The sequence below is a fragment of the Carassius carassius genome, chromosome 5 (assembly GCF_963082965.1).
Source record: "Carassius carassius chromosome 5, fCarCar2.1, whole genome shotgun sequence".
Taxonomy (NCBI): domain Eukaryota; kingdom Metazoa; phylum Chordata; class Actinopteri; order Cypriniformes; family Cyprinidae; genus Carassius; species Carassius carassius.
The window spans coordinates 15,280,259-15,296,052 of NC_081759.1; the positions used below are offsets into that span (position 1 = coordinate 15,280,259).

At 42.7% G+C, this 15,794-nt stretch overlaps 1 protein-coding gene and 1 long non-coding RNA gene across 2 annotated transcripts; both read left to right on the forward strand.

Moving 5' to 3' along the window:
- The first annotated feature begins 5,847 nt into the window (after positions 1–5,847).
- On the forward strand, positions 5,848–8,727 carry si:ch211-202f5.3 (uncharacterized). The gene is made up of 2 exons (XM_059549856.1): positions 5,848–6,019; positions 7,438–8,727. Exon 2 carries the CDS (start codon positions 7,447–7,449, stop codon positions 7,756–7,758), a length of 312 nt encoding a protein of 103 aa, XP_059405839.1. The 5' UTR covers positions 5,848–6,019; positions 7,438–7,446; the 3' UTR covers positions 7,759–8,727.
- A 282-nt stretch (positions 8,728–9,009) lies between these two features.
- Positions 9,010–9,730, forward strand: LOC132140841 (uncharacterized). The gene is made up of 2 exons (XR_009433839.1): positions 9,010–9,388; positions 9,538–9,730. It is a non-coding gene; the product is annotated as an uncharacterized LOC132140841 (long non-coding RNA).
- The last annotated feature ends 6,064 nt before the right edge of the window (positions 9,731–15,794 follow it).

Consider the following 15,794-nt stretch of genomic DNA (forward strand, 5'->3'; position numbering starts at 1 on the left):
GACTACAGTAGTGTTCACACTGACTGCAATTTGCTGTATTTTTCAAACCTGGTCAAAACTGGCTTGTTGAGAGAGAGAGAAAAAAAGTTAAATTGATGTGTAAGAGTGTTTACACTTACTCTTACACGTAGTTCAGTTCCCTTGGTCCTTTTGGTCTGGACTCAAGAAGAAAATTATACATTTAGTCCTTGGTTCACTCGGCGTCCACACTGTCATTTTTAACACCAAACCTAAAGACACATAACAAAAGACATAAGGATATGTACACGCACAGACTGGAAAGCTTTAATGATGTGTATTTTAGGAACTTACTAAATATCCAAAACTGCTGTGTGCTGGGCTAAATGCTCATTAAATGCTTGTACATAGGTGGTATTTTTTACCAGCTAATTCACAAAGAGCTTATAAAATGTGCAAAGAAAAACACTGCCAGGAAATCCTATGTTAGCACACACAAATCTGCTGCAAGACAGAGCTTCTGATGCCCTGGACCGAACTGTAATGGGCAACATAGCTCCTGTGTACCAGACTTCATTTCAAACGAAAGAACCGGCCAAGTGTGAACATGCAAGTGGCAAGTTGCAGTGCGTCATTCAATGAAGTTCCATTAAACCTACTAGAAGGAGCTAATGGGCTCATGTTAACCACTCAAACCTTAAAGGAATGGTTCCACCAAAAAAATAGAATTCTGTCATTTGTTAGCAAAGAAAACAAAAATAACTTTATTCAACAATATCTTCTCTTTTGTGTCAGCCTTCGACGCACTTTTACAACAGTACTATGACACATGCTTTTTTGTTCCTCTGCTTGCAAACAAGGCACAGCACATCGGGATTCTACGTCATCGGCAGCATCACACGCATCTACATGTGCTACTTTCATGAATGTGTGTTGAAGTCATTATTTTTGTTTTCTTGCACTTCTGGTAGCTTTATAAAATAACAGCTGATCCTCTAAAATAAACTCTTTTAATGATGTCCTTACCTTTCTGGGCCTTGAATATAGTAGTTGCGAAGCGGTCTATGCAGGGACAGAAAGCTCTCGGATTTAATCAAAAATACTTTAATTTGTGTTTTGAAAATGAACAAAAGACTTGTGAGGTGAGGTGAGTAATTAATGACAGAATTTACATTTTGGGGTTAACCCCATGCACACACTCTTTTGGCCAAATGCTGCTTTCAACCCTTGCAGTCCTCCTCCAAGCTCAAATTTTCGTGATGTAATGTTACACAGACCAGTGGTTCTCAACCATTTTGACTCCATCACCTCATACTTTACACAACTACATTCAACTACATTCTACTATAATTACAACTACATAATTATATTCAAAGGCCTTGACTTTTCCAGTTGTCCATGATTTATTTAATTTAAATAAACAAATCAAATATTTTAAAATGTATATTTATCTTAAACACATATGCAATGTATTTTTTTAATTATTATTTTTTACAAGATTATATTAATGACTGTTACAGGTCTAGAAATCACTAAAGGAGCTTATATTGTGAGTACTTAGCAGAGTTTCTGAATCATAAAATGACAAATCGGACACCCTGTTGTCCCGTGGGCTTCACAGACACGCACAAGCAAGGACCTCAAAACCACAAGTTCACAACAAATGTGCCATATGGGAAAAATTTGTGACATTTCATGCAAATAATGCAACAATGCAATGCCTTATGCAACGACTAGTACCAACAGCAGTGAAGACCATGATCACGTGATCTGTCTCCTGATACAACTGGATACTGCAGTGACTCAGTGACCCCCAGCGAGTCTAAACTGAAGTGCTGTGGGTAGATATTTGATTCTCTCACGAACCTGAGATACCAGCCTCTGCCAGCTGGGTGTGTCATTTGATTATAATGGATAATGTTTAATAACTACAGGCTTAAAATGGTCTGAGAACTGCATTTAGGCTCATTTGAGGAGCAAGTCACCGCAGAGTCATAACCTGGGAAACATATGTCCAAAATTATGTAAGATACCACGTGTTGAGGAACTCGTTTTTGTGAATGTGAGAAAAAAATTTGACTTAGTTTCAGTAAGGATCAAGTTGTTTTCTATTTCCTTGTTGATTTGTTTAATTTACCGCTGTTTGTTTTGGGAGAGCTGCTTTTAGAATTGCGTGCTGCTTTTTGCTCTGCTTTTACAAGTGGCGTCATATTCTCCAAGACTTCAGATGAACTTACAGTACCATCACTAATATAAAAAATGTTACACCCAAGCCACTGAAACCCACTGAATGAGAAAGAGAGAAAGAGAATGACACACAGAAAGTAAGACAATGATTCACTTAGTGTGGAATGTTATTCGGTGACTTGCATGTTTGACTATGGAACAAGTCTCTGATCAGTTCCTGGTTTTTTTTTTTTTGGATCACTGCCACAGGATTTGAATCAAATCATAATACCACGAGAGTTTCCACATTGTGTCACGACTAAATGGCCCAACTGCTAATGTCTTTGAAATCATGATCCATTTAGTGTTTAGAATCTAATGTTAAAAGGATTTTTGTTGTTCATTATTTTACTCGGGATGATGCTAATGCTATATCATCTCTGCAATAAACAGGAGAAAATTATTGTTGACATGAGATGAGAAAACATGAGAAAACTTATTGAGGAGAGTTGTGCTTCTAAGTGATGCAATTTCAAATTCTGACCTGGTGGGTGATAAAATGTGTGAAAGGAAATCCCATAGACTTACACTGAATAAGAGAATAAGACACACAGTAAACCCACAGTAATGCAGTAAAAGCAATGCACAACACCTCAGCAGTCGGACATAGCAACACTTTTACAGCCACCCACAACAACCTAGCAACCACACTACAAAAAATAACTCAAAACACTTGAGCAACTGCACAGCATCCATTCACCATGAGCCAAAGCTGTTTTAATGCAAGCAATCAAAGTTAACAAAAAAACACAGGAAAGGAGATCAGCTGCCATTTTTTTTCACAGTGCATTATGGGTATACATTAGCCCAGGGCAAAAGGTGTTTTCATAAGGTTTTGGCAGAGTTGGGCTGTGTCAAAAATTGTCCCTACCATTTAAATAGGGCACAATTTAGTGGACATTAGCGAAGGAACTCATTCAGTCCCATAATGCACTGCAATAACGAGTGTACAACTGATGTACACACATTGGCTAGTGCAGGGGTAGGCAAGTTCGGTCCTAGAGAGCCGCAGACCTGCAGAGTTCAGCTTTAACCTTAATCAAACACACCTGAACAAGTTTATCAATCCACTCAGGATTACTAAGGTACAGGCAGGTGAGGGTTTTCTCAGGGTTGGAGCTGAACTGTGCAGGACTGTGGCTCTCTAGGACCGAACTTGCCTACCCCTGCACTAGCCAATGTGTGTACATCAGTTGTACACTCGTTATTGCAGTGCATTATGGGACTGAATGAGTTCCTTCGCTAATGTCCACTAAATTGTGCCCTATTTAATGGTAGGGGCAATTTTTGACACAGCCCAACTCTGCCAAAACCTTATGAAAACACTTTTGCAACTGCATAGAAAGCCCCTGGGAGCCACCCATAACATTAAAGCGAACAAAAACAGCAACTTAGCAACTGCATATCAACCTCCCACAATCACTGGCAACCAAACAGCAATATGCTAAAAATCAGTCAGAAACATAAAGATGTAGTTATGTTTCTAAGAATAAAAGATATTTGTTTCTCAGGAGTACATGATTTTCAACACCATCTTTGTTTTTCTGCAATGTTTTATTTATTAATTTCTTTTTTGCTCTTTTAACAATAGCTTTGTTTGTGCTGTTAGCTGCACTATGAGGTGCAAAAACAGAGTCATGGATGCTTTTGATCGTTTCTTCTGTTTTGGTCTGTCTAACTATCTAGTTCTTTGTTGCTGATGTTTGTGTTGGCTGTCACTAGGGCTACCTTTGATTGAAGAGGTCTGAAGTGCCTCTTGAACTCTTTTCAAACCACTTTAACCTCTGAAAACAGAACCTGGTCAGACACGGCCTTGTTTATAATTCTTCTAACTTCAATCATCAAATGAGATCAAACGTGGGTGGGGTGGATTTCACGTGTGTATGTCAGCTGGTTCAGTCCAGATGGGCCTGCCACCTCCACAAAAATTTCAGATGCACCTTAAAACTCCCAGCAACACCATTTTTAGCTCACTAGTCAACAATGTCCTCATTCTCAGGCCTTGAAAAGAATGTGTTGGAACCAGTATGTGTGCATTGATATTGTGTTTTGTCATTGAACGCCCAATGACGCCATTCCATCAGGACGATCTATGCTTACAGAACACAATCTGGTCAAAGAATAATTTAAGCATTGCAATCGAACAGGAAATCATATGGTAAAAGTGTAACTACAAACAAAATGAATCACCTACAAACAAAAAAATTCTTTGAAACTAGGTGCATGGGTAGTTTATATATATATATATATATATATATATATATATATATATACACACACACACACACACACACACACGTTTAGGTTGAGATTTAAGATTTTAGGTCAAAATTAAAACATACTGTAGGTCCATAACATTATTTATTTAAAACAAAATCTTAAAGCCATTGCATTAAATATCAAAGCAAGTAACATCTTCTTAAACTTAAACTTCTTAAAATTAACACCACTTGATTTGGTATTTTGCTATCTAATGCAATGACACTGTGTGTGTATGTGTGTATGTGTGTATCTATATATCTATCTAGATAGATAGATAGATAGATAGATAGATAGATAGATAGATAGATAGATAGATAGATTGATAGTTCACACAAAGTGAACATTTTCTCATCAATTACGTACCTTCATGTTATTTCAAAATTAGTTTCAAAGTTTGCTGAACCACCATCGAAAGTCCATGCAACCAAACATTTGATAGTTCAAAAAGAGATTTTAAAAAACAACAACCAAGGTTTAATCAGATGTAATTTATACTTTTATTTACATTGACCAGAATGCATAGACTGTACATACAACATATCAAATACATTTGATGATGAACTTTTTTGAAGAGTCAAAGTTTTGGTTGCATGGACTTTTAATAGAGAGACAGAAACAGGTTGCAATAACAATATATAATCTGTGATTTGAAGATTAATAAATATCTAATGGGTTTAATGTAACATGAGGATGAGAAATTAATCAGAAGATTTTCAATTCTATGTGAACCTTTAAAAGGTAGAAATTTTCCTCTTAAATTAATTTGAGTTCATAAAAGCTGCATGACAATAAAATAATTACAAAAACGTTGCAAAATAGTTTTAGATGAAGCAGAGCATGTCACACTGCAGGACAGTACCCATTCATATGTTTTCACTATTTTTGTGGCATAACAATTAGCTCAAGACTGAACAAAATATAATGATGTAAAGTTTTTGTAACATGTTTCTCTTTCAACAAAAACCAAACCCAGACAGCTTTTAATTCTCTCTCAGCATTTAAAACTGCAGCACCCTTTTACTTTTCCATTCAGAAGTAGTTTAAAAAGTAAATTCTGTTAATGTTTAACAAAACAAGGCTGTGGACAAGAGTCTGTGTGCTCCTCTCAGGCCCAGCAGAACTGTGATGTTTGCAGAAAGCATAACCACCTTACACAACAGCATCCACAGGGCAAAGTAGCTATATCCGGCGTCCGTTTGATGAAGTTTTTTTTTTTTCATTTTATTTTTTTATTGTATCTTGTCTGGAACAAGTCGTCATACTGTAATATTAATATAGTAAATTTTACATTAGCATTCCTGAACTCTCATTAACCCCCCCCCCCCAAACACACACACACACACACACACACACACACCATGAACACCCAAGGGTGGGGTTACATACACACTGCCATGTTTAAACAAGACTCACGGTCAGCTGGATTGCCGCCGCCTCCTTTTCCCTCCAGCCTGGTGGCTCAGGTTTGTCTCACCTTATTTCGGAAACACGGAAGAACAGAAGTCACAGCAGAAACAGCGTGCAGCTGTGAAAACTGATTCCCACCAAACAAATCGCCCCCAGGCCTCTGCCGGTAAGCAGTTTCTCTGTATTTAAGTAATCACTGACACAGGAAAAGTTAATTGTTATTTGTTTTTATTTTTTTACAAGGAAAGTTCTTTGAGTCTAAATATGAGTTTTTTTTGGGTGGTGGTGGTTAAATGGTTATACGAATCTTGTAATATCTTATTTACAATAGGGGCTCAGGTTATAATTTAAAAAATTAAGCATTAAAACAGTTGCAGTAACAACTAATCATTTATATAATTCTTAATGTTACACAAATGCTTAATTAAAACTTACTTCAAGCAATATCCTAAAATCCTAAAAATAATCGTGCTGTTGTCCAAGCATCAAAGTAACGTTACGAGGCCACAGATATAACGTTAATCACTGGCCTGCTGTTATTCACTGGGGCAGTGATATTGGTTTATTTTATAGCCTACAACTGTACAAAAAGCAATAATTTTATATTGAATAACTTTAATTTTAGTTACAATTTTGCCAAATATTTTGTCATTTTCTGCACAGCCAATAAAGATTTCAAGCGAATTAAAAACAGTTGTTGCGTCTCCGAGCAAAACATAGTAGTGACGTTCATGATTGAATCAGTTGATGTGTTTGAAAGAATCGGTTCTGTGAACGATTCAATGTAAAAAAAAAAAAAAAAAACGAAAATTGGCTTTCCACCGTTGAGCTCTGTTTCTGCCATACTTTTTTTGTTGTTGTTGTTTTATGACAAAACACTAAGAACGGTGTTTTATTCCGAATTACAGCAAGTCACTTGTTTTGTTCATGAATTATCCGTGTCTTTGAATGATTCAATGACACGCTCATAAAGACAAAGACTTGTCGCCACCTACTGGTGTATTTGATGTAGACCTGCAGAAAGCGTCACTGAATCCCCATAACTATCTGGATATCTGCTCAGCCAATCAAATTGTAAATTTTGAAAGTGATGTGACATACAGCCAAGTGTGGAGACCCATACTCAGAATTAGTGCTCTGCATTTAACCCATCCAAAGTGCACACACACAGAGCAGTGAACACACACACCCCGTGAACACACCCAGAGCAGTGTTTCCTTTCACACCAAGGAAGATTACTTTAAATAAAAGGTTTTAATAATCCTCGCAGATTAAGGATAGGAATCCATTTTCAGAACAACAGCCACCTGTCTTTGAAGAGCTCAGGCATATAAAGTGGGAGATCACACAACTGTAGTGGGCTTTTAAAAAACAGAACAGAACTCTTAGTTTGAATGGGTTTTGTTGTATAATGTGTTTTGTCATACAATCTCTTATTTGCTGTGCAAAAGTTCAAACAAAGAGATACGTTTTCTTTCCCCAGGAATTTCAAGAAAAATCTGATATTTGGGACCAGTTATGTTTCAGCCGCTTTAACAGACTGAAACCGAGGCTCTTGATTCGTTTTTGACTTGCTTTCTCCAGCCTGACACCATGAACATCTCTCTTGAGAACCCCTATGGTGATGTCACCATCCCTCGTGCCAAACTGCGGGATCCGGCTGATTCCAGCACCATCATCATGAACCCAATGGCCTTGGAGAGCACCTACAACAACCGCAACTCTGCCTTAAACCCCTACAGCAGCTTCAAGACCCCAGGCGAGAACAACACCTCAAGTGTGCCAGTTTACGGAGAGGCCAGGAACGGCAGCCAGAACCCCCCTCCGGCTTACACGGTGAGGGAAAGCGAGGAGCAGGTGGGACGCTGCTACGCCTGTTGCTGCCGCTGCCGGAGGAAGAAGTGAGACTAGAATTACCCTGTGAAGCAAAGGATTATGGGTTTACGATTGGGAACCACCATTCCACACCTCAAATTTTGGAAGCCAAATGCTATACAGTTCTAAAATGGCTGGATTTTGGGGATCCTTTAGCTATTGCATGAACTTGGAGATCATACTGCGGTTTGGACAAAACAAGAGCTGACCTTCTGTGACTGCACCGAAACCTATTATATTAAATATTTACATTTGGATTACATCATTTTGTTAAATTGGCACAGTTACGTTCAGCTGGATTGCTTCTACTGAACCACATTAAAGCAGCCTTACCTTTATCTGCCTCCAACAATGGCATGCTTAGATACTCTCCTTCGTTTTGGCGTCACCCAATTGTTCCCATACACTTACTTAAAATGATTAATGTTAAAGTTATTAGACTAATGTTGTTATTGTTGTTGTTAATGGAGTGTTTCTATAAATGTATAATGAGGTAAAACAGGTTTTATTGGTGCACACAGCGGTGGGCTCTCTTGAAAATATGTCCTGGTGGACTTCTCCAAGTTTCTTTAGGTTTTTGAGCCACACCCTGACATGTCGTCAAACACAGGTGACTGAAACTTGAGGAAGGGATCCAAAAAAGGACACTGTCAGCTTTTAGTTCAGGACGAGTGTTGTGCCAACAGAGTTTCTATTGAACGAGCTTTTCTGGTTACTGTAGACACACCGCTGACACAATGTGTCTAGGATTGCCAAAGGGATTATTTAGTGCAACATAAAACCCTTTTAGTACTATATTATATGATTATAAGCAATATTATTGTAGTTAGATTTAATACAATGGGTCATTGACAGTTTTTTTTTTTGGCCATGAGACTGTGAGCCTGACTATTGTAAATATGATAAAATATGCCAACCAAAATGTTTTGGATGTCTGTATATGTTAGACACGATGATCAATATATTTTTTGATACATAAAATCACCTTTATCTCTGTAAGCAATTGTTTTCAACTCATTTATGAACTACTCAACGTGTCTTATAAGGTGACTCAAATTCTTTCTAGCTGAGTAAAGGCAGTATTATCAGACAGCAGCTGAACCGGTTTGTGTCCTGAGATCAAGTTCCTGGAACAAATACACGTGGAGTCCAGATCAGCAAGTTTACAGGTGTAAAGAAACTTTGTTACCTGGAATCTCAAGCACTACAGTATTTCCAGTATATAGGGTTATCATATAATATTGACATTAGCCGTAGATTTTTGAATTATTTTCAGCTCAGTGTAAAGTTAACCAAAGGTTTGCAAAAGACAGGGGAGAGAGAGTCTTAACATTTAAAACTATATATATATATATATATATATATATATATATATATATATATATATATATATATTCATTTAGGAATCAGTTGATGATAGATTCAAAGGGAAACTCTTAACTGTAAATGTAAACCATTAAAATGCTGGTAAATTGATGATCCATTGTCTTGAGACTTTTGCATATTATAAACATATTTTAACTTTACTTTCAAACTATTCCCCTTGAAGAAAGAAATACTAACCATAGAGGTATTGTGCAAAATTATCATACATTCATATTGGATCTCATTCTAACAATCGTTTTCAGAAACTTTTATCTTTTTTATTATTTGCACAGTGGTGGTTACATTTATGAAGTTTTATCACGACTGTAGTAAGTTTTATTTTAGGCCGAGATTATGAGTTTTGCGAATTTATTTTATTTTTTTTGAAGGTTAATTAAGCCGTACTAACTGTTAATCGGTAAACTGAAGGCAAGGTTAGGAAAGAATGTGAAAAGAGTAATGTAAACAAACACGAAAATATGACTCCAAACGTAGTAAGAGGAAATTCTAGTACAAATAAATGGAAATAAGTATTTATGTGGTTCTCATGATAATGAACGTTTTGTCAGTGCAGACTGCCAGTAGGGGGAGATAAAAGCTTGTAATTGTAATAAAATCATATTTTCTTCCCTCCCAAGTCGCATTTTTTATTTTATTCACTGGCTTACTCTCTTTAATACTATAACTCAAAACGTATAGCTACAGATAGTTATATTGTGTTTCACTGTTCTTTCTTAACTAGCCTATACCTTCTAAAGCTGTATATACTTGAGAGAGTAGACTATTTATTTAAAATAAATCAATGTCATGTTTTACGGGTTAAAAATGTTCCCGATATTCATTCAATTAATCAATAATTTAGCTATCTTTAACTGCAATTAAGCTTGATTCACAAACTCAATGGCATTTAAATACGATGTTATTCTCATTTTATATGAGGTAAGGCTGTATTTATAATTAAATAAATATATTTAGGCTACAGTTATTGTGCAAAATATCACACACTGATCCTGCATCTCATTCAGTGATTATTATTATTATTTATTTATTTTTTTTCATTTTTGTTGACTGGTGCTACGTTTACAGTTTTACAAAGGAGCATAGGTATTTTCGGCAGAAAATATGGTTCCCTTTCATAGGTCACTTCGATGCTGCGGTGACGTCACCACGTATGGGAACACCTTCGGTGTGACGAATGTCTGAAGCCCTATACCATCCCGCCAATCCTATTGGCCAAATAGCGCGTGGCACCGCCCAGTCATGCGTAGGCATATATATACCTGGTGCCGCGCGCCATTTACCTCAGATTTCATTCCTTCAGTACGAAGCGAAGCGAATCTTCTGTGCCCTATTGTCTCGCGTTCTCAGCGAATCGTCACGAGCAGTATACTCCTCTCCGCGGACGCGATGAGTTTTAAGAAGTGCAAGGACCCGTGTACCAGGTACATCGTTCAGGGGGACACTCATGACAGGTGCGTAGTCTGCCTAGGCTTACACCACGCACAGGAGGCACTTAGCGGCCTTTCTTCATGCCCCCATTGCGATGGCCTGCGACTCAGGGTCCTTCGCTCGAGGGTAGATGTGTTCTCCGATGTCGCCGTGTCTAACCCCCGCCACACCACTTCTGCGACTGCCGAGGCACCGCACGAGGTGATAGCTTGGGGTGACACGTGTGACATGGAGCTCGAGGACAGTTCAGCGATGGAAAATTACTCTCCACATCGCTCGCTCTCCCCTACCCTAATACACAGGAAAACTTTTGAACCTGTCGTTTTCTCCTGTGAGGATTTACGGCCCACACCGGGGGCATGTAGTGCCATCTCCTTCGGTTGTGACCGCCATGATGACGACGTTCTTTCCACTGCGGCCTCGGGGTCCGAGGACTTCGCGGCCGACACGAGCCCTCTCCCTCCTAGTGGACAGGAGAGGCGTGTTTCCCCCTCCTACAGTGAGCTGTTGGATGTGGTTTCCCGTGCAGTGGGTACATTGGGGCTGGAATGGGAGGTTGAGAAGGCCGAGGCCCAACCTTCTTCGAAGCTGGACGACCGTTTTCTAACTAGTCGGACACCTGCGCAGCCCCGGAGGCCTTTCCCGGACCTCCACCAGGAGGTTTCGAGGTCCTGGAAACAGCCGTTTGCGGCGCGCATCACGAACGCTGCGGCCGCGGATTTCGCCACCATTTCGAGCATGGCGAGTCACGGCTATACAGCGATACCGCCGATAGAAGAGACTCTCGCCGAACATCTTGCGCCTAATTCGGCCGCGGCGTGGAAGTCCCGCCCCCTCCTCCCCTCGAAGGCGTGTCGAGTCACGTCTAGCTTAGTGGGAAAATCCTATATAGCCGCTGGTCAAGCGGCTGCTTCGCTTCATTCCATGGCGATCCTTCAGGCCTACCAAGCGGAGCTGTTAAAAGGATTGGACGAGGGGGACGGCATTACACCTGAGGCGGTCAAGGAACTACGGCGAGCTACTGATTTGGCGCTTCGTGCTACCAAACATACTGCTCGAGCAGTGGGCCGTTCCATGGCTGGATTAATTACGGTTGAGCGCCACCTCTGGCTTAATCTCACCGATATAAAGGAAAAGGATAAATCTTTCCTCATGGATGCCCCTGTGTCTAAGGACGGTTTATTTGGAGAGGCGGTCACTTCAGTGGTGGAGAAGTTCACAGCAGCGAAACAACAATCAGCCGCTTTCCGCCAGCTGATTCCCCGCAGACCCAGAGAGGTTGAACGCCGTCAGGCGCCCGCGCGTTCTCGCTCAACCTCCTCTCACCGCCAGCAAGTGCCCTCTCGGGAAGAGCCTTCACCTATGGCGCCCCCTCGCAAGGACTGGGGCCCTAGGGTTGTTCCACCGGCTCAACAACGCCAGCGAAAAAGATTGAACCTGAGTTCGACGGCCAAGGCCTCTCGCTCTCGGGCACATAACAGCAGCTCCTGATTTTTTCGCTGCCTGCCAGGGACTGTGCCCTCCGCTAGAGAGCGCTGTTGGACCGCTTTCGCGCATCCAACACTCTCATTGCAGTCCCCACGCTCAAACCATGACTGTTTCGCCGCAAACAGCGCCTCGAACAGCATTGGAGCCAACTGTAACACCAATCGCTTCCTCAGACACTATGCACGATCCAGTTTTCAGAGCTCGAGGAGCGCTTCAAAGGGTCTTCATCGAACGGCCCGTCATGACGGCTCGCTCAGCCGCCGCTGTTTCGCTAGCGGCAGAGCCCGATGCTCAATCTGTTGGCCTAATTCCTGCCGTGGACACGTTTCAGGATTACGTACAACGAGATACAACGCCTGCTCTGCATATACTTCCCCTGTGCACGAACACCATGAGTCTTTCGTGCCCGGACATTTCTATGTGTGCAACAGCGTTGCAGGAAACGAACATGTTGAAACCGCTAATATTGTTTCGGGCCACGTGGGAACGCTTGCCCGGCATTTCTCAATGGGTGTTATGCACAATTTGTCACGGATACACCATTCAGTTTCGGAAAGGCCCGCCCCCTTTCCGCGGAATTCTCTCCACGGTGATGAAACCGATGGACATGGCGGTGCTGAGACAGGAAATGTTAGCTCTACTGAGCAAAGGGGCTATAGAAGAAGTACACCCCTCTCAGATGGAGTCAGGGTTTTACAGCCGTTATTTTGTGGTACCAAAAAAGGACGGCGGATTATGACCCATTCTGGATTTACGCCGTCTAAATCTTGCACTCAGGTCGAGCAAATTCAAGATGCTGACGGTAAAATCTATTTTGTCTCCGATTCAACCAAACGACTGGTTTGTCACGATCGATCTGAAGGATGCTTACTTTCATATTCAGATCATCGAGAGACACCGGAAGTTCCTCAGATTCGCTTTGGAGGGCAAAGCGTATCAGTACCGCGTTCTTCCCTTTGGCTTAGCGCTAGCTCCCCGTACATTCTCAAAATGCATGGACGCAGCTCTGGCCCGTTGCGGCTCCGGGGCGTCCGTGTGTTAAACTATCTGGACGACTGGCTGGTGTTAGCGCACTCTCAGACTCAAGCACACTCTCATCGAGATATTGTGCTAAATCATTTACACAGCCTGGGTTTACGCACAAACTTCCAGAAGAGTGTATTAATCCCCTCTCAACGGATTACCTTTCTGGGAGTAGATTTGGACTCTCGCGCGATGACAGCAAAGCTTTCTGTCCCGCGCGCTCAGTCGATTACGTCATGCGTTCAGCACTTCAGGGCGGGTCACACAGTGACAGTGAGACTGTGCCTCAGACTACTAGGTCTAATGGCGGCGGCGCTTCCCGTGATTCATCTGGGTTTGCTTTACATGCGCCCGTTTCAGTGGTGGACGAAACGACAGAATATTTCACCCCGTTGTTCTCCGCATCGAACGATCTCGGTGACGCGGAGGTGTGTGAGGTCGTTAAAGCAATGGACATCAGCCGAATTTCTCCTCACCGGGGTTCGGCTGGGAATTTGTGCTTCCCGAGAGACTGTCACGACAGACGCGTCTTTGACCGGGTGGGGAGCTGTTTGTCAGGGGCGCCCAGCCCACGGAGAGTGGACAGCGGCACAACGCAGCTGGCACATAAACAAATTGGAATTACTGGCGGTTTTTCTGGCTCTCCAGTATTTTTCGAGTCTACTGACCGGCCGTCATGTGCTTCTCAGAACGGACAACACTGCGGTCGTGGCTTATCTGAACCATCAGGGAGGATTACGTTCTCGCCCTCTGTGCAGACTGGCGAGGCGGATTCTTCTTTGGTCTCACGACAAATTTCTGTCGATCCGGGCTGTTCATATCCCCGGACGACTGAACTTCGGAGCGGATTTATTATCCAGGCAGACTCTGGAACAAGGGGAATGGAGATTACACCCCCAAACGGTGAATCACCTATGGCATATTTTCGGGGAAGCGGAAGTGGATTTATTCGCGTCGAGCACGACTACGCATTGCCCGCTATGGTTCTCCCTAAGCCCTCCATCACCCCTGGGTCTGGATGCGCTAGCTCACAGCTGGCCCAGGACCAGCTTGTATGCGTTTCCTCCGATTCGGCTAGTCCCAGCGGTATTATGCAGAATACGGCGGGACAGAGTGGGACAGCTGTTGCTGGTGGCTCCGCGATGGCACACACAGCCGTGGTTTGCGGATCTCATCAATCTGTTAGCGGGCTCTCCGGTGGAGATTCCCCTCAGACGGGATTTATTATCGCAAGCACAGGGACGGATCTGGCATCCCAGACCAGATCTGTGGAACCTGTGGGCGTGGCCTCTGAGCGGAGTGAGTTGATATGTCCCGGTCTTTCTGCTGAAACTACCGAGACTATATTGAACTCTAGAGCAGTTTCTACGAGACGCTTATATGCTTTCAAGTGGAAACTGTTTATGACATGGTGTGAAACTCATGATGTGGATCCAGTTTACTGCCCTGTGGCTTCAGTACTGGAGTTTCTTCAAGACCGTTTTTCGGAGGGATTGACACCAGCCACCCTGAAGGTTTATGTGGCAGCTATCTCAGCTCACCATGAGCATATAGGTGGTGTTTCAGTGGGTCGTCATCCACTGGTTTCTCGCTTTATACAGGGTGCGCGACGGTTGAGGCCTTTCCGCCCTGTGCGAGTTCCTTCATGGGATTTATCCATTGTGTTACTGGGTTTGTCAGGGCATCCGTTTGAGCCCCTGGAAACTGTATCGGATAAGCTCCTGTCTCTGAAGACACTTCTTCTCATGGCTTTATCCTCCCTTAAAAGAGTTGGGGATTTACAGGCTCTCTCTGTCTCACCCTCGTGCATGGAGTTTGCACCAGGCTCTGTGAAAGTGTTGTTGCGACCTAGGCCTAATTATGTTCCTAAGGTCACGTCTAATCCTTTTCATTTTCAGCAGGTGGTCCTGGAGGCCTTTTCTCCTGCTGCGACAGAGTCTGGAGATCTAAGTCTTTGCCCTGTGAGGGCGTTGAGGACTTATGTGGATCGCACTGCCCCATGGCGTGAGTCTGACCAGCTGTTCGTCTGTTTTGGACATAAGAATAAGGGCCATGCAGTTACGAAACAGCGCATGTCCCATTGGCTGGTGGAGGCTATTTCCTTGGCCTATGAGGCGCGCGGGCTCGCTTCGCCCTTAGGAGTAAAAGGTCATTCCACAAGAGCAGTGGCTTCTTCTCAAGCCTTTCTCAGTGGATCTTCTATGGATGATATCTGTGCTGCGGCAGGCTGGTCCTCACCGAGCACTTTTATCAGGTCTTACAGTCTGGATGTGAGGATGGCCCCTGGCTCCCGGGTTCTCTCCGCTTGAGCAGATGCTTCCTTGGATCCAAGCTATCAGGTACGTCAGGCGTGATGGTATAGCGTTCCCATACGTGGTGACGTCACCGCAGCATCGAAGTGACCTATGAAAGGGAACATCTCGGTTACGTATGTAACCTTGGTTCCCTGAATAGGGAACGAGATGCTGCGGTTCTGGCCGTGCCGTACCTTGATAGTTTTCTTCCCTTCTCGTCATGAAATCTGAGGTAAATGGCGCGCGGCACCAGGTATATATATGCCTACGCATGACTGGGCGGTGCCACGCGCTATTTGGCCAATAGGATTGGCGGGATGGTATAGGGCTTCAGACATTCGTCACACCGAAGGTGTTCCCATACGTGGTGACGTCACCGCAGCATCTCGTTCCCTATTCAGGGAACCAAGGTTACATACGTAACCGAGATGTTATTATTTTTGTAAA

Coding starts and splice junctions, on each gene's coding strand:
- si:ch211-202f5.3 (XM_059549856.1), top strand. CDS start 7,447: ATGAACATCTCTCTTGAGAACCCCTATGGTGATGTCACCATCCCTCGT.